Genomic DNA, 23,034 nt, shown 5'->3' with positions numbered 1-23,034 from the left:
ATGTAACCCACACTCCCTAATGAGATAAAGAATATCTGATTTTTTTTTAATACTGCTAATCCTTGGTAGGCTATGTTTTGTGACAACATAGGTTTTATATATATATATACACACACACACACACACACACACACATACATATATATACACATATACACATATATATTTTTTTGCGGTATGCAGTCCTCACACTGTTGTGGCCTCTCCCGTTGCGGAGCACAGGCTCCAGACGCGCAGGCTCAGAGGCCATAGCTCATGGGCCCAGCCGCTCCACGGCATATGGGATCTTCCTGGAGCGGGGCATGAACCCGTGTCCCCTGCATCGGCAGGTGGACTCTCAACCACTGTGCCACCAGGGAAGGCCTTAAGAGTTTTTTTAATGCATTATATAAATTGATGGGATCAGTAGAATAAAAGGTACATCTTCCATTCTCTGCAGTGACATTTTGTTTTAGCTGCCTTTTATTCATAACATTGATAATGTACTTTGAAATAAGTGGGTAGTTGGTTGAATTTAGTGTAGCTAAACATTCTTTTTTCCATCTATGCGCAAGAAAAAAAGAATCAACCAATATCCAGGCATTGCACCTGGTCTCATTTAATCATTACAAAACAATCCTGTAAGCTGAGGTTTTATACAAAGTGTGAGTCAAAATGGTTAATTTGCCTAGAGTCACACAGCTGATTTGTTATTTGAATAGATCTTACTGCCTCTTTCAGTGGTTCCCAAACTTTGCTGCACATTGGAATCACTTAGAAAACTTAAAAAAAAAAATGTTGACACCTGGCTCCTAACCTTGGATATTTTTATTTAATTGATTTGGGGGTATGACTTTTAGTATTTATTTATTTATTTATTTATTTTTTGGCTGCCTCGTTCGGCTTCTGGGATCTTAGTTCCCCAATCAGGGATTGAACCCAGGCCCCCAGCAGTGGAAGCGCAGAATCCTAACCACTGATCACCAGGGAATTCCCACTTTTAGTAGTTCTTAAGTGAACTCAGCTGAACTCACTAGGTGGTATGCAATTTACAAATGGAAATATGGCTGTACTAGTTGATTTAGCTTTGAATCCTGATATAAAGATACTACCGTATCAAAATGCTGGTGTCTATTAATTTCACAGTAAAGGCTTGCTAACGTGGTGGACATTTGTCAGCATAAGTATTTATCAGTGGTGAATTGGCCTTTTGGCATTTCTTTTGGTTCTGACTTGCAGTTTTTGTATAGAAGTTTTTTTTTATGGGAAACAAGATGGCGACAGTGACTAAGCATACATAATACACATCATATGTTTCGTTTGTGCCATCTTTAAGTGTGCAATGGCAAGGTTTGCAAATTAACCTGAGATTGAGGCTGTCCTATATTTCAGGTTGTCTGGAAGCTGCTCTGAGTACTTATCTGTTACACTTCCTTACACTGCCAGATTATTCTGTACTTAAGATGGGTTTTATGGCAAGGGGAGTGTGAGATCTGATTTAAAGCTGACTTGTTGGAAAGTAGTAGCATGAAGTTTCTGTAAATTTTGTTTTAAGTTCCAAATTTTCCAAGTCTTTCAGTTACATTAGAAGTGTCTAATACATTGTCCTTGGTAACACTATAATGAAATTCTTAAAACACTGGATTTTATACCTTTATGTAAATACCATTCTTTTCCTTTTCCATTCCTTTACTACCCTATTCACTATGTATTCACGTTAGTTTGTTTTGCTTTTGGCTCTTCTCACTTGATTGAAATTATTGTTACCACTAAGCTTCACTTATTGAAATCCTAGTGTTCTCATTTTTAGACCTCCATAGTATTAATACTTTGTATCCTTCTTAAGAAAGGGAGTGATGTTGGGTTTTTCTCTAAAAATTAAAGCTCTGTTGTTGGAGAGTGATAGTGAACTTTACAGTACCTGTACAGTACCTTCTAGAGAATAAGCAAACATTTTTCATTCAGTCAACAAATACATATATTTGAGTGCCTACTACATACTGGGTGGGCAGTTTCAGATACTGGGCACATTTCAGTGAACAGACAAAAATTTTGTGAGGCTTACGTTCTTTTTGAGCATCTGCCGTGTACCTGACATGTATATAATTGTGAATTTGTCTCTTGCTGAAAATCAGGAGCAAAGATGTCTAAATCTCCTGTGAGGACATGAACCTTCCCTTAACATCAAAGGGATAATATGAGTTTGAGCCCCAAACAGCATTCTGAACCATGCAGAGGTTGCCTTGATTGGAGAGGTCAGCAGGGACCCCATTATGTCTCCTTGTGAATCCTGCTTAGTCAGCATTTCTCAAACATCAACCATGCATAATAATTACCTACAGAGCTTGTTTAAAATGTAGGGCTTACTGCCTCACCCCCATATTTGTTTGATCAGTACTGGAATGGGCCCCAAGAGTCTGTATTTTTAACAAGTAACCTCATAATTTCTGCTAAAGACCGCAGAACCATGCTTTGGGAAATACTGTGTTGAGGTTTTGACACTCCATTGTATTGAGCAGTTGGGGGTAGTTAGTGATTATTTTGCTGAGAGGGCTCTGACTATTGTTGTCTTGGTTGTTGTCATTTCATAATTGTTGGGCAACTGCTTTTTGTAATGAAAGTAATCCTTTTGTTTGTGTAGTGCTTTTACAATCTCATAATTACTATTATATCTCTTGATAGGTATAATAGATAAGTTATATTAAGAATGTTTATCAGTGGAACTTCCCTGGTGGTCCAGTGGCTAAGACTGTGCTCCCAATGCAGGTGGTCCAGGTTGGATCCCTGGTCAGGGAACTAGATCGCACATGCCGCAACTAAAAGATCCTGCACCCCGCAACTAATGCACGCCACAACTAAAGATCCTGCACTCGGCAACGAAGATGCCATGTGCTGCAAGTAATTCCTGGTGCAGCCAAATAAATAAATAAATATATATATATATATTTTAAAAAGGTTTATCAGTGAGCAAAAATGGCTTATGCAGGCAAGAAAATGGCAAAGCCAGAACTAGAACCTGTTTTTTTTTGGCTGCTGGTTCACTATTTGCACTATATTGCATATACTGTGAGTTCAACCAGCTTCCCATTTTCAAATCCAACTTCTGGTTTACTAGGCCACTTTTTAATTGTCTAGTCACTGAAGGGCTTATTTTTATAAGTATATATTGCATAGTTCTGTATTATTAGTTCAGGTTTACATAGAATTTAAATTTATGGATAGATATTCATGTGTTCATTCATTGCTTTTTTTCTTTCAGGTTAGATCGTTCCTTTATAATAGCTTGCGTTGCCTCTTCCATTTTTCGCCTTTCCTATATCTTGCATTAACATTTCAAGCCCAGACTTTGTGTTCTTTCTTCTGTCTACTTTTAAAAGATTATATCAAACTTTGGAATTGTTTGTTTTCTTTTGTGTTCATTTGCTAATGCAGAGAAATTTGAGTTAAAATTTTTTTAACCTAGAATCTATCTACTTAAGAAGGATTTGCTAAGCAAATTAATTACTGTAGAATGTGTTGGGGGGAATGTTTCATCTAGCCAAAATTATTTGTTCTCTTAAATCTTTATATGTAAAACTGTCTTAATATAGGTGATTCCTATAGTGCAAAAAGTACCCTAAAGGAAACCTTTTGGTCTCTGAAGTGTACTAAGAGATATTTTGATTTCTGTTACTTTTTTGCTCTAACACTTTTTTAAGGTATTTATTTATTTATGCATGCATGCATGCATGCTGCACTGGGTCTTCGTTGTGGTGTGTGGGCACAGTAGTTGTGGCATGCAGGCTTAGTTGCCCCTCAGCACGTGGGATCTTAGTTCCCCCGACCACGGATCAAACCCGCGCCCCCTGCATTGGAAGGTGGATTCTTAACCACTGTGCCACCAGGGAAGTCCCTTGCTCTAACATTTTAATGTATGTTTTCTCATATTTCTCTTCTTAAGGAGTGGAGGTAAGTCATTTTAGCCTTGAGAATTTGAGATTTAAATTAGGAAGAAGGAAAAGGGGGCCCAATTTTGTTTTGGCTGCCTCATGCGGCTTGCGGGATCTTAGTTCCCCAACCAGGGATCAAACCCATGCTCCCTGCATTGGGAGTGCAGAGTCCTAAACACTTTAAAAGTAGGGTGGATGGATATAGCTTTGGACATGTTGAGTTTAAGGTGCAGGGTATCCCAAGTTTAGCTCTTGTATAATTAAGTTAGCAGAAAATACAGACCTAATCCTAGGCCAGGGAACTAGGACTGGTGTTAGATCTGAGCAAGATCAGCATAGAAGTGATAGTGGAGAAAGGAAATTGAGAAGTGAGGACTGAACCCTGTGGTGGAAATTCAGAGTTAATCAAGGCAAGAGGAGAGTTGGGATAATGGGGTGTTGCAGTTAAAGGAAGTCAGTTTTTAGGAGGAGGTAATAGCTATTCTAGAGAGAGAAAAGGGATGAGACTTTAAGGCTTTGGGCTTTGGCTGGAATAGAGCTCAGTATACAGTCATGCTTAGTACGTCATTGTTGACTCAGTGATATGGCCTGAGGGCAGTCTGGTGAGGGAATAAGGATATAGAATTAAAGGATAGGCAGAGAAAAAAAAAGATAGGCAGAGATCAGATTTTTGGAGTTCCTCATATATGTATGAAACTTTGCTTTTTTGGTGTGTAATTAGGGAGGGGCATTGGTTTTCATAGCAGAGAAACGACACCATGAAACTGTAGAGGAGTGACTGAAAGTAGGAGACTATGTAGAGAGGTAACGGGCATTTTTCAAAGTTTAGCTCAGATACTAACTTTTCTAAGAAGCCTTCCCTTTTATCTTCTGAATAAATTGCTTGCTCCTCTGTGGGTTTTTTGTTTGTTTGTTTTTGTTTTGCGGTATGCGGGCCTGTCACTGTTGTGGCCTCTCCTGTTGCGGAGCGCAGGCTCAGCGGCCATGGCTCAGGGGCCATGGCTCAGGGGCCCAGCCGCTCCGTGGCATGTGGGATCTTCCTGGACCGGGGCATGAACCTGTGTCCCCTGCATCGGCAGGCAGACTCTCGACCACTGCGCTACCAGGGAAGCCCTCCTCTGTGTTTTATATTTACTTTATTGTCGCTTTTATATTGTACTTGTCACTTATCTGTTCTTTTAGACCTTACGCTGCTTATGGCATCCTTATCAGCAGTATCACACACGTAGTAGGTCCTTAATAAGTGTTGAAACAGACTGGAGGAGCAGATTTTGGTAAAAGATTGACAGTTTTATTGAGATAATTTACCTATGTAAGCATCATCTACTTAAAGTGTGCAATTCAGTGGTTTTTACTATATACAGTTGTGCAACCACCACCATAATCCAATTTTAAAATGTTCATCCCCCTCAAATAAAAAACACCTTGAACACATTAGCAGTCACTCTCCATATCCCCCCAGGCCTAGATAGCTACTAATCTACTTTATATATTTGCCTATTAGAAAAGATTTGGGGCTTCCCAGGTGGTGCAGTGGTTGAGAATCCTCCTGCCAATGCAGGGGACACGGGTTCGAGCCCTGGTCCGGGACGATCCCACATGCCGCGGAGCAACTAAGCCTGTGCACCACAACTGCTGGAGCCTGCGTGCCTAGATCGCATGCTCCACAACAAGAGAAGCCACCACAATGAGAAGCCCACACACTGCAATGAAGAGTAGTCCCTGCTCACCACAACTAGAGAAAGCCCGCGCACAGCAACAAAGACTCAACACAGCCAAAAATAAATAAATAAAAAGAAAAGATTTGATCAACCCTTTATAATTGGTATTGTGAAACTACAGGTATATTGTCCCATTTCCCAGTGGAATAGTATATTTTAATACTTGTATTCCCCTGGAGGTTCCAGTTCTCCACATACTGTCTTCCAGTACTACTATGACCAAGGCTAGGCTAGAGAGAGCAGTGACAGCAAGGACCATTTGTGATCTTTGAAGTATAATTTTGGGTAGTATGATGAGAATGATAACCATTATACTGGGAACCAAGAACAAAAAATGAGAGTAAGATGGCAAATAGAAACTAGATTTTCAACAAGTTAACTGTGAACAAGAAAATCGGATGATCTTGTCTTACTATGAACCAACTATGCTGGGTACTTTCAGTTTCTTGTGAATAACAAGCTTGATGCGTACTCCTAACCCCGACACACCTCTTTACCTGGCCGTCTTCTGTTTATGCTTCAAGAATCAACATACTTCTTAGTCGAGAAGCTTTTCCTAATGTCTCCCTCTGAAAGATCTATTGGGTCCCCATAATTTGTACCTTCTCACCATCAGTTTCTCTTTCATCATATGTGTTTGCCTACACAGACTGTGCTGTAAGCTATGAGAGCAAGAATTATTGGGTTTTGTCTTGTTAGCCACCATAAATATTAAAAGGGTAAATTAATAGGAACTTTAGTAGTAGATAGTACTAAGTATCAAAGCACATATTTTTGTTTTTGTTTTTGTTTTTGTTTTTGCGGTACGCGGGCCTCTCACTGCTGTGGCCTCTCCTGTTGCGGAGCACAGGCTCCAGACGCGCAGGCTCAGCAGCCATGGCTCACGGGCCCAGCCGCTCTGCGGCATGTGGGATCTTCCCAGACCAGGGCATGAACCCGTGTCCCCTGCATCGGCAGGCGGACTCTCAACCACTGCGCCACCAGGGAAGCCCTTTGTTTGTGTTTTTAAAATTTGCGGGTTAAGGAACATTTATGCATCTTTTAAGGCAGAGGGCAAGGAACAAGGGGACTGAGAAATGTGGAAATCCTACAACATAATTCAAAGATCTTAGGGATGATATTGTGAGCAAAGGATTAGTAGTAGCAGTTAGGAGGGTTAGGATGAAGAAGGAAAACGAATCATCTTAGTTGACATTATTATTGCTGAGTGAAACACATATGATACCCAAGTTTTAGATCTTATTCTGCAGTCTGTTTATCTTAAAAATCTGTTTAGAGCAGGGTTCTTAACTTGGTTCAGGGATTTACCCTCCACAAGGTCAGTGAATTGGATAGGAAAACAATTCCACCTTTATTTTCATGTACCTCTAACTGAACCTAGTTTTTCTTTTATAAACGTAGGAACAAGTCCCCACTAGTTTTGGCAGTACCTATGGCTTTGTCACCAATAGAAGTCACAGGTATTTTCATATTACATTATTGTTGCATGTAACTCAAAATAGTCTTTATATCCAAAATTATAGTACTAGTTAGACCTGCTTCTAAATCTTATTTAATGCTTTAATAAAGAGCATGTATATTACTATATCAAGATTTGATTTTAAAGTAATTTTATGGTAACTGAATTTCTCTAAAATTGGTTTTCTTTATAATGCTATATATTTTATTTTATGCATTTAAAATACTCTGAGAAGGGATCAATAGGCCTCATTAGACTCCCAAAGGTGGGGGATCCATGACAACAAAAAAGATTCAGAACACTTGGTGTACAACTAGCACCTCCCACCCACCCACACAACTTGTTTGGGCAAGTTCTTAGTTATTGTAGCTAAATACATTGATGCAGGATTGGTCTCTCAGTTGGTGGATTTCCAGTATTTATTTTCTTTTCCCTTTCTAGTCTTGTTCAATTTTAAATTACTTCTGTGCTTATCAGTGCCCTTCCCAGGGGTGTGAGATTGTAAGGGTGGGGAAATTAGCCAATTAAAAAAGGTTTGGAAGACCTAGGAAAGTTCTGGGAAAGGTTCAGTGAAGTAAAAGATAGAATTAATGTCTAAGATTTCTTGAAATCATCACATTATCAGAATTATTACTCTGATCACCATACCCACAGTTAAAACTGTGGTTCTTTTCTTACTTAACGTCTAAATCAGTTTTTAGTATGGAGAAATCGGTCTAATCGGTATTTGTGTTTCTGGTTCTAGTTGCTTAATTCACCAGAAAACTTAGTGTCTGTTTTCTTTATTAAACTTGATTTTCCAGTTCCCTGCAGTAGCCAAATAGCAGCAATGAGTGTCTTTCTCTAGTTAAAATGCTCTGGATCCCAAACTATTTCAAAGGTATTTCTGCAAGTTGTAAATCCAAAGCATTATGAATAAAAATTTTGTGTTACTGACCTTATAAAATATGAATTGTGTTTTAAATGAAATTGCAAGAGGAGGAAATAGATTGATGGTCTTAATTTATTTTTTTTTGGCTATATTGGGTCTTTGTTGCTGCACGTGGGCTTTCTCTAGTTGCGGTGAGCAGGGGCTACTCTTTGTTGCGGCGCGCGGGCTTCTCATTGTGGTGGCTTCTCTTTTTGGGGAGCACGGGCTCTAGGCACAAGGGCTTCAGTAGTTGTGGTGCACGGGCTTAGTTGCTCCGCAGCATGTGGGATCTTCCCGGACCAGGGCTCAAACCTGTGTCCCCTACCTTGGCAGGCAGATTCTGAACCACTGCGCCACCAGGGAAGCCCGGTCTTAAATTTTTGATGGCAAGAGAAAAGTTTAGTTCATTAAATTTTAGGTACCTAGGTATTCAAAGTAAAACGCAGGCCACAAATCTAAGGAGCAAATATGGGCAGAGAAGGAGAATGAGAGTTACACAGCAATCTTGTATACCAAGAGTTAATAGAAAATCAGGAGGTGACCCACATTTTAGTCCTGTGTCTAGTTCTTCAGAAGCGCCAAAGAGTTACATGAATCAAAATGTAGTCAAAGCTGTGCATCATAGTTCTGTTTTCATGATGAATGCCATTAATAAAATGGAGCTTAATAAGTACTAACAATTCTAGGTTAAAGGGTTACAGTGTCTTAAGACTCAAGTTCATAGATGCTTCCACCTTTCAGAAGTAATCAACTATTGAATGCAGTACTAGGAGGATTGGTGACTTTTGAGACTCAGGAATTTAAATTGAGAATTGAGGGCTTGTGTTGTGGTTGAAGGTCGCCTGCTGTTGAAGTCTGGTAATTTAGGAGGAGAGGGGGAGAAGGAAGTGCCTTTCTTAACTGTTCTAAATGAATTGTTAACCCCGACACACTCATGCCAGAAACAGAACAAAAAGGGAAAAGAATGCAACGTGGCATGATTACAATGAGAAGCAAGAAGAAAGATACAGGAAAAGATAAACAAGAATTGCCTGTAGGTGACTTTTTATGGCCCATGGTAATTTGGGTGCTGTTGAAGGATGGGAAGAAGAGCTATCTATAGTTTTTTTAATGTTATGAAAGGCAAAATTCTACTGTTAAGGATGGTGCACATAAATATTAATGTATAGGAACATTAAAAGGAATTCAGACAAAAGACAGTAAGGTGGCTGGAACTGTTAACAGTAGCAACCTAAAGGGGGAATTTGAGCTAGTTCTTAGAGTTGAGCGAGATTGTACTAGACCAGGTCCTTAATTTCTGCCCTCATAAAAAGGAACATAAAAGTTGGATGATGATAAGTTGGCAAGAGACTAAGTTTGAGATACACTGTCTTGAGAATGTAGATGCTATGAAAATGGGTATATTACAGCACTGATTCAGTACTCATATTTTTAGTTAAGTGAAGACTCTGACATTAATAATCTAAAGATGGGAAGATAAATGGCATAGGAAAAGACATTTATCTGTTACAACTGTCACTTCTAAACTTTTATAATTATTTGACTTATTTGAATCAATGATGAGTAGATGCTTCCTGATGACTTTATACTTTCGGTACAGGTAGTATTTTTGTATTCCTTTTTTTGTTTTCCTCATCTGCCACGTCAAGCATGCCCTAGCCTGGTAAAAACCTCTAATACAGCTTTTTATTCTTTAATTCAGCAAATGTTACTGAGCATTTCCTGCATGTAAAGCATTGTGCTGGATGCTGGGAATATAGAGTTGTGAACAAGACATAAAATGGCCGCCCCTATTATACTAGGATTCTCCAAAGAAATAGAACCGATGGATCATATATACAGGCATACCTCAGAGTTATTATGGGTTCAGTTCCAGAATACCACAATAAAGCAAAGTCACACAAATTTTTTGGTTTCCCAGTGCATTAAAAATTATGTTTACACTGTACTGTAGCCTGTTAGGTGTGCAATAGCATTATGTCTAAAAAAATTGTACCTACCTTAATTTAAAAATATTTTATTGCCAAAAAGTGCTAACCATCATCTGCGCTTTCAGCGAGTGGTAACTTTTTGCAATAATAACATCAAAAATAAAGATCACAGATCATCACCGTAACAAATATAATAATAACGAAAATATAAAAATAATGAAAATGTGACAAAGACACAAAGTGAGCATATACTGTTGGAAAAATGGTGCCGATGGATTTGTTCATGGCAGGGGTGCCACAATTTGTAAAAAACATGATACCTGCAAAGAGCAATAAAGCGAGATATATTTATAGGTAGACAGAAAGAGATTTTTTTTTTTTTTTTTTTGTCTGTGTTGGGTCTTCGTTTCTGCGTGTGGGCTTTCTCTAGTTGCAGCAAGCAGGGGCCACTCTTCACTGCGGTGCGCGGGCCTCTCACTGTCGCAGCCTCTCTTGTTGCGGAGCACAAGCTCCAGACACGCAGGCTCAGTAGTTGTTGCTTACGGGCCTAGTTGCTCTGCAGCATGTGGGATCTTCCCAAACCAGGGCCCGAACCTGTGTCCCCTGCATTGGCAGGCAGATTCTCAACCACTGCGCCACCAGGGAAGCCCAGAAAGAGATTTATTATGAGGGATTTGCTCGCACGATTATGGACGCTAAGAAGTCCCATGACCTGGAAGCAAACTAAAGGCCCATTGACAGATGAATGGATAAAGATGTGGTACATATATATAATAGAATATTACTCAGCCACAAAACGGAACAAAATTGGGTCATTTGTAGAGACGTGGATGGATCTAGAGATGTCATACAAAGTGAAGTAAGTCAGAAAGAGAAAAACAAATATCGTATATTAACGCATATATGTGGAATCTAGAAAAATGGTACAGATGAACTGCTTTGCAGGGCAGAAATAGAGACACAGATGTAGAGAGCAAACATGTGGACACCAAGGGGGTAAAGTGGTGGTGGTTGTGGGATGAATTGGGAGATTTTGACTGATGAATATACACTAATATGTATAAAATAGCTAACTAATAAGAACCTGCTGTATAAAAAATAAAAAAAAAAAAGGGAGTCCCATGACCTGTGGCCTATAAGCTGGAAGCCCAGGAAAACCAGCAGTGTAGTTCTGGATCAAGCCTAAAGGCCTGAGACCAGGGGAGCCAATGATTTACGTCCCAGTTTGAGTCCTAATGTCTGAAAACCAGGAGCACGGATGTCCTGGAGCAGAAGATGGAAGATGAATGTTTCAGCTCTAGCAGAGAGGGAAATTTCTCTTCCTCTGCCCTTTTATTCTGTTCAGGTACCTCACTTTAGGGAGGGTGATTTTCTTTACTTAGCCTGTCATTCAGATGCTAATCTCTTCTGGAGATACCTTCACATACTGTTTTACGTTTTATCAGCTATTTCAGAATCCCTTAGCCCAGTCAGGGTTGATGCATAAAATTAACCGTCACCAATCAAGTCAGAGGGGGAAGACCTACGTTAAACAGATGTTCTTTTTTCTCTTGTTATTGTTATAGTCATAAGGATGGGCATATTTAGGTCCTTTAATCTGAACTGAGTATTTACGATAATTACACTGATTTACTATTCTTGGAAGTCCTTGGGTCTCATAGCAATATCTAAAATATTTCATTTCAGTTATTTTATTTCTTTTCTAAGGTATTTCCATTTTCATCGAGATTTAATAGAGAAAAGAAACCTCTAGCTGCACATCTTCAGCTATAATATAACTCTTCTAATTGGTTCTCATGTCATTGTCACTCCTTCCCCTACTCCCCAGTTTCCATATTGCATACCGATACCAAGGCCAACTCTTAATACTTAATTATATTATGTCCCATCCATACTCCACTGATAATTCCTCAATTATCTATAGAATTTAAAGCACATTAACCTGGTATTCAAGAGTCTATAATATAGCCCCAAACTATCAGTCACTTTGATTCGCCCCTTTATGTGAGCACATGGTCTATTCTTGCCTCTGCCTAGCACATCTTTTTTTTTTTTTTTTTTTAATTTATTTTTAGCTGTGTTGGGTCTTCATTGCTGCACACGGGGTTTCTCTAGTTGCGGCAAGTGGGGTCTACTCTTCATTGTGGTGTGCGGGCTTCTCATTGCAGTGGCTTCTCTTGTTGTGGAGCACGGGCTCTAGGTGCGCGGGCTTCAGTAGTTGCGGTTCGCGGGCTCTAGAGCGTAGGCTCAGTAGTTGTGGCACACAGGCTTAGCTGCTCCACGGCATGTGGGATCTTCCCGGACCAGGGCTCAAACCCGTGTCCCCTGCATTGGCAGGTGGATTCTTAACCACTGCGCCACCAGGGAAGCCCTTAGCACATCTTTTTCTACCTTATCTATCAAAATATTATCCCTCCTTCAGGATCTGACTGGTAACAGACCATTTTCACTAGGTTTCTTTCTTTGGACAGATGTAGTTCCCACTGATCGTTTGCTTTTTCTGAATTCTGTTAGCATTTTTTGGTCAGCCCTATTGACTTGTGCATGTATTATCTTAGGCTTGTGCTTTTTATCTGTTTCTTAATTTTTTAACTAGAAGTAGTTTGGATATGGGTTTAGAGGAAGGAAATAAGATCAGAGAGATGGACCTTGCCTTCTCTTAGCATCTTCTTCAGACCTTAAGGTACCTTTTTTATGCTCTCAGTAAGAAATGATGGTTTTCTAAGTTGCGAGCTCATTCCTTGGCCTACTTCCTTGATTGGTCAGGCAACACTAAGTCTAAAGACATTGATTTGAAACAAACAAATAGTAAATGAGACCCTGCCCCCCCTTTTTTTTAACTTTCATCCATTAAATTACTTGATTGTTCTGCATCTTTTGAAATTATTAGGAAGAATAAGGTCTAAATCAAACCAGTTTGTTTTTAATCTCATAAGTATCTGAGTTACCTACAGTGTGCACATTACTATACCATAGTGTACTTAGTAGCAACACATTGCTGCTTATGTTGAAAAATGTCTAAAGATAAGACCTGAGTTTCTGGTTGAAGGCACCTAGAAAGTGGAGAATAGGAGTGAGGTTTTCATGTTTGTGGGTTTCAGATTGTCTGCAAACTTAAATGATCTCAGAGAATCAGCTTAGTGCTTGATCGTTACCCAGGTTCTATGAAGACATAAGACAAACAGTAGGTTTTATCTTACAGGTGTAGAGAGAGAAACGCCAAAGTAACAGTGCCTGAATATTTGTATTGTCAAGGGGTTAGATCTTGGATAGACGCAGTAGTCAGTGGCTATAGGAATTCTGTGAAACGGGAGACCAATGTGGGACAGGCTACTTAAGGAAGATTTCTTTGGCAGCTGGGTATTAGGATGTTGCAATTGAAAATGGAGAGTTAGCAGCTTGCAGAATAAAAGTGGAAAACGTGGAGGTGAAGGTAGAAACTAAGTAGGATTTGGATAAGCAGAAGGCTGTTCCTGACTCCTAATCTGTGTGTAATAATGTCGGGATGGGTTACACAGGTGGAAAGCACAGATGGGGAGGGTGTGAGGTGTTAGATTTAGAGAAGTTATATATTCCTTGAGATCAAAAGGAAGAATGAAAGAAACACCTGTCACTTAGGTTTAAAGAGTTATAATACCAATTTCTAAGCGGAAAGACCTAATTATTTTAGAAGTGCCGTAGTTGCACCATGGAGGAAAATGCCTTTGAATCATTTATGTTTTAGTTGTTTTTTTATGGATTGTCTTCTTGATATTGAGAATAGGGGCTGTGTCTTAAACTCATACACTTAAGCAATATGGAGAAAAATGCCTAATAACTTGTTTGGTTTTTTTTAAAGTATGTTTCTGAATTCATCTAATTCCCTCTTGTTTCTAATTATTATGAGAGTATTCTGTTAAAGGCTTACTTTACATATGACTTCCCACAAAGTGCTTTATGAAATTGTGTGATTGCATGAAGATGTGAAGTATGAATTTGTGCCTTTGACATTTCAAATTTGTAGTTTGGGTTGGATGGTTGTAAAATTCACTTTATTGTAATTTTGTTAGGGTGCCGTTGGTACAAATTTGTTGATGTAGACATGAGATGTAGTCTTAGGAGAGTTGATTTGTGCTTTCTCTTTTGCCTTTGATTTTTAGTGACTTCCCATCACTGCCTTAGCTCTTTCTGGATTTGGTGTTTTTTTATAGAATCATTTATTTTTCTTTAAAACCTAGATAAATAAGTTTTTTTTTGTTTTTTTTTTTTTTGCGATACGCGGGCCTCTCACTCTTGTGGCCTCTCCCGTTGCGGAGCACAGGCTCTGGACGTGCAGGCTCAGCGGCCATGGCTCACAGGCCCAGCCACTCTGCAGCATGTGGGATCTTCCTGGACCAGGGTACGAACCCGTGTCCCCTACATCGGCAGGCAGACTCTCAACCACTGTGCCACCAGGGAAGCCCCAATAAATTAGATTTTTATATTGAAAATCTGCCATATTCTTAGTATTGGATGTTTATAATGGCAAGGACTGGTTTTGGAGTTTCTGACAGCTTCCTAGCACAGATTTTTGCCTCTGCCGTTAAGTAAAGAAAGAAGAAAAAAGAGAAGGAAAACAAAACAGAGGAATCAGGAAAGGAGAACATAAGCTATTCACTTTGTTCATCACTTAAAAAAAAATTTATTTGGCTGTGTCGGGTCTTGTGGCACGTGGGATCTTTCATCGTGGTGAGCAGGCTCTTCATTTCTGCTCACGGGCTTCTCTATTTGTGGTGCAAGGGCTCAGTAGTTGTGGCACATGGGCTCAATAGTTGTGGCAAGCAACCTTAGTTGCCCCGTGGCATGTGGGATCTTAGTTCCCCAACCAGAGATCAAACCCGTGTCCCCTGCATTGGAAGGCAGATTCTTAAACCCACCACTGTGAGCTTTTCTTTCAAGTGTTGATAAATGTTGGAATGTATGTGAAGGGTGTTGAATTCCTATATGGAAAATAAAGGATTGAAAAGGGATAATTGCAGCAGCTTTGAACATAGTTTTAGATACAATAAGGGCAGATCAACTCTGCCATTAGCAGATTGGTATATCTGTTGCTTTTCTTAGGCTAGTGGTCACAGTCTCTATAAGGTTAAGCAGAAACTTTCCCCATCAGGCCACCTTTTTCTGCAAAGACATGTGAAAATGAATTCCTTTGTGTGTTCGATGGTAGTTATTCGTGTATCATGTTTGCGAAGTAGTAGTCCTCGGGAACAGCTGAAGCAAAAGCGTAGGAAGGAATGTGAGCTTTTTAAGCCTAGTCACCTTACGATCTTTTACGTAAGATTCTAGGGAGTGTATTCATTGGATCTGAATATGAGACCATGCTTAAGTAGCTGGTTTTGCATTTTCTAGAAAAATATAGTTATTAAGATACTAAATCCCCATTCTCTAGTTTCAGTCTTAATTTTCTTTCATAACAGAATAACATATTAGAGTAAAATTTTTAAAAAGAAATAACACTGAAAACACTAAACAGGGGACTTCCTTGGTGGCACAGTGGTTAAGAATCCGCCTGCCAATGAAGGCGACATGGGTTCGATCCCTGCTCCAGGAAGGTCCCACATGCTGTGGAGCAACTAAGCCCATGTGCCACAACTACTGAGCCTGTGCTCTAGAGCCCGTGAGCCTCAACTACTGAAGCCCGTGCGCCTAGAGCCCGTGCTCCACAACAAGAGCAGCCACCACAACCAGAAGCCCGCGCACCACAACGAAGTGTAGCCCCCGCTCGCTGCAACTAGAGAAAGCCCACGTGCAGCAATGAAGACCCAACGCAGCCAAAAATAAATAAATAAATAAAATTATAAAACAAACCAAAAACACTGAACAGTTTTCCACTAAACTGATACTCATTAATGCCTTTGACACAGATTTTTTTAAGCCTTTTTTCCCTGTTTTGAATATTTTTAAAACACATAAACTCCTCAAATGGTAAATCCAGGTATCATTTCTTATTAGAGTTAACAAAGAAATCACTCCAGTCTAGCTTTAAAATAACTTCCTCGTTTTGTTTTTTTTTTTAACATTTTAAATAATGGCAAAATGCCTTTTTTTTTTTTCTTTTTTTGGCCTGTGCCACATGGCATAAAAGATCTTAGTTCCCTGACTAGCGATCGAACCCGTGCCCGCTGCAGTGGAAGCATGGAGTCCCAACCAACCACTGGACCTCCAGGGATGTCCCTCGAGCAAAATTCATAATCTAGATAAGTTTGAAATAAAAATGGTAGTGCATATTTTCAGGAAATTACCCTTACCAGACTTACAGGCATATAGAAACTTGAAATCATTTATTGCAGTGATTTCCAGTTCTTGTAGTCTCTGAAATTAGCAGTTGATATTCCTAGAATTATTGGGGGCAAATTGTATATCCACAGTAATATAGCAACGGATAATTAAAGCATGATTCTTCCAGTATAAAGCAAATGTCATCTTTGTGGTAATATGATTGTTTTCTGTGATCCGGAACTAAGCAAAAATGTGACTCCTTATTAATACAACTTGGTAAGAAATGGAACATGAGTTATAGTAAAAGGGATCTTTGCTTTCTGAAACGTTTTGGAATGACTAGTAGAATCTCCTTCATTTCTTCAGTTAAAAAGTAAGACCAGGTGAGGTTAAGAAACTTGCCCATCGTCTCAGGAATCAGTGGTGGATGGATATAGAATTCAGCTGCCCTGGTTAAGAGGAATGTTAAGGCTGCCACACAAGGACTGACTTAATTGGACAATGGGTTGCTTGACAGGAAAAAAATCTCTTTACCTTGTGTTGGGCAATGTAGTCAGTCAGTGAGTTTATCAACTGAATAGTGGAAAACTTAACCCTAAATAAAACCTAACCAGAGAGGAAAAACTATCTTATTCAAATTTTTAAAAATTTGGTGATGTTAAGTATAATCAGCTTTTTATAATGCCCTCCCTTTTCTCCCTTTCATTTTATTAGGTGGTATGGTCAGGAAAAAGACTACAATGTGCTAGTCATGGATCTTCTTGGACCCAGCCTCGAAGACCTCTTCAACTTCTGTTCAAGAAGGTTCACAATGAAAACTGTACTTATGTTAGCTGACCAGGTATGTGAAACTTTTATGAGAATAAAAACTAAGAAATACTACTGTTTACCACTACTTAACTATAATTTAAATGTGTGTAAACCAGATAATTATAGTCCCATGTGTCACTGTTTAACGTTTGGATCAGCAAAAAAAGATCCATAGTAAGGTATAGTCATTCAAGTGTATTACTCTAATATGACTTGTAGATGTTTTCCCATGGGTATAGGACAGAAACGGATTACACTAGTTTATTACACCTGTAGACTAGGAGTTTTCAACCTGCTCCCAATCAGATAGAGTGTATTTGTTTTAGTATTGAATATAGCAGGTTTCCTTACAAAATTTTGTTTGAAGAAAGGATTTGGAGTGTTTGTGTGTATATAAATATAGATAAATATGTATATATTGAAATTTTGTTTAAATTAAGCAAATTGAATGCTATGTATTATGTGTTGAATCCTTATGAAAGGTGTATTTTTGAGGAAAATAAGGTACTGAAGTAATTTAAGGAATAAAGTTTGACCAGGTAGATGCTCTTGAAGTAAAGGATTCTTGGCCATTGGTAATAGTTAAGCAAAACCAGGGAAATTTTTATGTCATGAATTAGATTTATTCATTGGCTGGAGATTAGATGAAATTGTTTTAAAGCCAAAGATTAGAATTTTTTGAACTAAAGGAAATAAAAAAGAAAATTAGTTTTCAAGAATTTTAAGATGGGGAATAATAGGGTCAGGAACAAGCCTTGAGGAAACAGATAATATGGTCAAAGATAATAGGTAAATGTCAAGGAATTTATGATTAAAACCTCTTAATATGACATGTGAATGAATCTTAATAAAAGAGTTTGTATTCTGTAGGCTCAGTAACACATAGGCATTCATACAGTGAACATTTATTCGGGGCCTGCCATTGTACTTAACACTGGGATGTACAAAGAAGAATAAGAACTAGTCTCTTCCCTCTAGGAGCATAGAGTTTACTGGAGAAAAATGGAAGGGTTCTGTCATAGAAGTCTATATATTGGATACACTAGTAACATCAGAGAAAGAATGTAATTTAGGAAAGGAGGTTGCAGGAAAGCATTTGTTTAAGAAGGAAACAGCTGAGTCTTGCCCTGTAGATGACAGGCAGCACTTGAAGTAGTCTGTAGTTTGTGCTATTAATTTGTCTTTCGCCCCACGTTTCCCCTGTGAGTGAATACTCAGTTAATTATGGGTATTACTTAGCTAGGACAAATATGTACATAAGTGAGCCAGCGGTTTTGTTTTACTTCTTTAATACATGAGTTGCTGCTGTACCTAAAGATGGTATTTGAACGTTGTATACATCTACTTCCTTGAGAGTATGAATAGTTTAAGCCAGAGATTACAATTTGGCTTCAAAAGACATTTGCCAAGGTAGAGGAGTAAGATTTAGAATCTGTATATCCATGGTGATAAAAGCTCTAGAGAAAATGAGGCCAAGTAAAAAATAGAATCCTGACATATACTACTAGAAGAGCAAGAACATATGGGTAGAAAGATAATGTTGGCAGCCTTTGCACATGGAAAACACTTTCAAATACAACTTGTAAGTATTTTACAGAAAAGGTAGACATAGTTGATAATTTGGAAATTAAAACTATTATAGAAGAGATGCCAGAGTTAAGACAAATTTTTCAAAATTTAAATCTATTTACATAACACATGACTGATAAAAGATTGTTGTATGCAAAGAATTCTTAAAAATTAGCAAGAAAAGGACAAGCCAAAAGAATACTGGATGAGTATAGATTGACAGTTCATAGAATAGTACTAAATCCAAAAGGTCAGTAAAAACAAGCAGGTTTCCAAACTGTTAGGGAAATAAGCGAGGTCAGTACCTGTCAAACTGGCAAAATTTAGAAAGAACTGAAATAACTTTGCTAGTGGGAGAAAGAACACTACTGAAAAAAATGAGTTGTTATAAGCTATTTTGAAGGGCTGTCTGATGGCATCTATCAAAATGAAAAAAATACATACCTTTCAGCCCAGCAGCTCTGCTGTAATAGTATGGGATTTATAACCCATAGAAATAAAAGCACTAGTAGGTAAGGATATATTTAAGTATTATTAATAGCACTATTGTTTATGGTGGGAGAATATTGGAAATAATGGGAATACTGTGAGTTAGGGGATAATTGGGGAGTACTTCCATCTGTGCCATAGAATATTTATAGCCATTAAAAAGAATGCTAAGACCATACCACTTGACGAGGCAGAATTTCCAAGAAATTAAGAAAAGCTTGTTAGAATGGCATGTTTATTATTCAGTTTTGGAATATGATCATACAAGTATGGAGAAAAATCATGGGAGAGTCCAAAAAGCATGCAAGAAAGGAAACCCAGAGTATGTATGTCCCCATTTGTTTAAAAAGTTACATGCTTACATTGTATGGTACCAACTTCCAGGAATGTTTGGGTTATAATTGGTTAAAAACAAGTGAACAAGAATAAAGTGAGTGGACTGTTTCTATTTCAATTTAAAGCAATAACAACAACTTATAGCTACTATATCAATTGGTCAACACCCCTTACTCTCAAGCACAAGTGAGTTTATGTGTGTATGTATATAAGACCATGGAAATAGATCTGGGCAGTAGCAGGCTGTTTTTATATTTATATAGGTACGTCAGGAGGCATAGGATTGGCTTTTACTTTATATAATTTATTACAACAACTGAAACAGTTCTAAATGTATTACTTTTGTAATTTAAAAACAAAAACCATTTTTTGCTATCAGGTCATGTTTTGCTACCATCATGTTTATAATCATTAATAGTGAAAGAATAAGCCTAAAGAACACTGCTGGTTTATGCTTATATATCCGTCAGTCTAGAGGTAAATGCAGTGCCTGGTTGCCCTTTCTTTTTGATTTTGACTAGCACTGTCTTTGTGAACTCTAAATAAAGTTAATAAAGTATACCTGTGATCTTGAAAAATAATTGGCATATTGAAGTAATTGAGAAATAATGTTTTCTTTTGTCACTTAATACAAATCACTTAATTTTCTCTCCTCCTCCCCTTTTTTCCAGATGATCAGTAGAATTGAATATGTGCATACAAAGAATTTTATACACAGAGACATTAAACCAGATAACTTCTTAATGGGTATTGGGCGTCACTGTAATAAGGTTAGTCACATGTTCTTTGCATGAAGGAACAAAGAGTAAAAAACTTCAAGAATTGCTTTGGTGAACTTTCAGTCTTTAAATTAAGAGTCATAGTAAGTTGAATTTGCTATTGATAATTGCTTTAAAAGATTGTACTAGAAGGATAATCTATTAACTTAATAACTTGAAATAAATTCTCTCCAACTTACCCAACCAAGGTTAGTTATTTATATGGAAATATAAAATTCTAAGGGCTTATAGTGAAATGTAATCATCTATATATTATTTAACTATTGAACAGTTGTATCTATTTTTCATTCATTCGAATAGCTAGCAAACAAAAAAACAAACAAAAAACCCCATGTACTTTTCTTCCTGAATGCTAAAAATCAGATTTTAACCTTTGTCTCTGAAGTGTGGGTTTTTGTAATATATGTGCTTGTGCCAGCGTGGGAACCACTGACCCATCTGTCACCATGGCGTTAACATTTGCTGACTAAGCATGGTTGATAATGAGAATTCTTCAGTCCTTGGATTTGTGTATTCAAAAGGATAACTTTTGGGCCTGCTTCAAAAGTAGTTGACAGTTTCTTATTTGGGTGCCAAGTTGGGTGGGGTCTCCACCCCTCTTCTCCTCTCCTTTTCAAAGGGAAGTGTAGACAAGTGAAATGAACATACATACAATGAAATTAGTGTTCATTGGGGGCTGCAGAATGGTTGAATTTATGGGGTGATTGGGTTTTAGCTAGTGACGCATGATTGCAGTTAAAAACTAATTGTGTTGAATTTTTTCTGCAATGATTAGTTTTACTGAGTGAATTGCTTTCTTTTATTAATTCAATGTTGAGCTCGGGCAGACAGGCAGCATTGGCAATGCACTAAGCATGTTATGATCTGATGATCTGATAGAAATTCTCAACTTCAGGACAACTTGGGGGGTTTTTGTTTTTTGTGTTTTTTGTTTTGTTTTGTTTTTGGAAGGAACATTCCCATTTGTTTTATTAAACCATTAGGGAATGTTTGGTGTTTTTAGGTCTAGCTATAAATGTTTACCTTTGTTTGCCTGTATGAATGCCAACTTGGAGCCATTACCATTAGAACTGGTGTTATTTGTTAATGCGTGAGACATTAATGTTGGTCTGACCAAGTTTTAGGAATTTAAATTTTTTTGTTGAAAGCTGAGCTTTAAATAATAGAAGGTGTTTTAAATCTACATACAACCTTTCTTGCCGTTCCCAATTGCATCTTTTTTTTTTTTAATGTTATGTGGCCTCTCTCTTTGAAGCATCCAGGTTCTTAATTATTACTATAAAACCTGGTAATTTAATTGAAAAATTACTAGTCTTAATTTTGGGGGGCAATTTTGTCAGTAGGACCCTAATCTTTTGACCATTTCCCAGCCCTTGTCTTCCCATTTTCTTCCTGCTCATGTGATCCATGTGATCCATGTTCTGCATGTTGACATTGCAGTACATGGTTTTTGTCTTAAATTTATTGACGGCCTAGATAATACCTCTTTGCTTTCCCCCCCCTTTAAAATAGCTTATTAATCACATAGTTGTGTTAGGAAATCCAAATTTACCAGTGATACGTAAACCTTTTTAGAATCTTGTATCCTCTTTTAGAGATATTAAAAAGAGTATTGTGAAGCTGCTTTGCTGTTAAACAGATTCAGAGAGACCCTAGGGTTAGAAGTGCAGTGTTTTACCTAAGATTCAAATTCTAAATGTTGTTCTTGAACATTTTAGATTAGTGTTTTGTTTATGTAGTTGGTTTTTAGTGTTTTCTGTATTGTAGTTTGAAATATGCCAGTTGTATGAGACTGGATTCTTTGGTCAGCTTGTTCCAGTAGTTTTCTATTTGTGGGTAAAGGGTTGGGTGGGGGACGCTTTTGAGGTTGATTTTTAAAGTCAAATTTCTTATTTGGAAAATTGTTCTGAATTTGATATTTAGGAGTAGTCACTCCAATCGTAGTGAATTTGCTCATCTCTTCCAGTAATCAGCCCTGCATGCTTATGAAAATAAATTTTAAGGTGACTAAATGCCTTCTACCTCTTCCTTACTGAAGATTTTTTTCCCCTGTACAATCTTTTTTAGGGGAAGGGCAGATTGTGGTACCAAAGATTGCAGATCCAAATTTCCCCCTTTTTTATTAATAAATTAAAGAGCCAAATGTCACCATTGCTATCCCTGTTTCAGGCAGTGACACAATATAGTGGCATTAAAAACCTGAGTATTTTCCAGAATTCAAATGTTCTTAAGCATGTGATTCTTATTTGGAAAACTGAGAAGCTACAGTGCTTGGTGGAAGAAGGATGGCATTTGGCTACCCTGTTCTTTCTCTAATGCCTCGGTGTTGCCTGTCTGCGCCGGCCATTGTTGCAATGTAAGCAATACTGTTTGATGCACTGCCACCCTCTATTGTCTGTTTAGTGTTTAGAATCTCCAGTGGGGAAGAGGAAAAGAAGCATGACTGTTAGTACTTCTCAGGACCCATCTTTCTCAGGATTAAACCAGGTCTGAAACTGTCTCCTATTCCAACCTCAATCCCAAATTCATGTGCTTTTCTTTCTTACTGTTTTATTTTGATTATTTTTGTTTTGTTTTAATTCTGGAGAATGTAGATCTTGCTCAAGCACCTCTTACGTTGGCATTATTCAGACATACTTGGCAAACATATAACATTACTAAGATGTTTCTTTGTGGCTTTTGCTTAAAGTTTGTAAAATTTAGAGAAAACCTAAATGAAAACAGGATTATGTTTAGATCTCTAACATCCACATGAGGAAGTGTGTTGATCTACCATTGAAATTCTTTACCTAATGGTAAATTTGAGATAGACTGTTCAATTTTTAAAAATAATTTGGAGTTGCATTATTGCTGAATGATATTCTGCGTCAACTCTTCCCCTTCCC

At 38.0% G+C, this 23,034-nt stretch overlaps 1 protein-coding gene across 5 annotated transcripts in view; it reads left to right on the top strand.

Annotated features, from left to right (window-relative positions):
- The window catches only part of CSNK1A1 (casein kinase 1 alpha 1), a 49,662-nt gene that overhangs the window by 6,868 nt on the left and 19,760 nt on the right, over positions 1-23,034 (top strand). For 4 of the 5 annotated variants that reach the window (XM_007447499.1, XM_007447497.1, XM_007447500.1 and 1 more), the window contains 2 exons: positions 16,881-17,007; positions 20,042-20,140. In XM_007447499.1, the coding sequence (XP_007447561.1) occupies positions 16,881-17,007; positions 20,042-20,140 (226 nt within the window). Of the gene's footprint in view, positions 1-16,880; positions 17,008-20,041; positions 20,141-22,552; positions 22,637-23,034 lie in introns of all 5 variants that reach the window. The other variant, XM_007447496.1, reaches the window with a different exon arrangement.

This window comes from Lipotes vexillifer, unplaced genomic scaffold (genome assembly GCF_000442215.2).
Source record: "Lipotes vexillifer unplaced genomic scaffold, Lipotes_vexillifer_v1.1 scaffold1009, whole genome shotgun sequence".
Lineage (NCBI taxonomy): Eukaryota > Metazoa > Chordata > Mammalia > Artiodactyla > Lipotidae > Lipotes > Lipotes vexillifer.
This window is presented reverse-complemented; position numbering and strand designations above follow the sequence as displayed.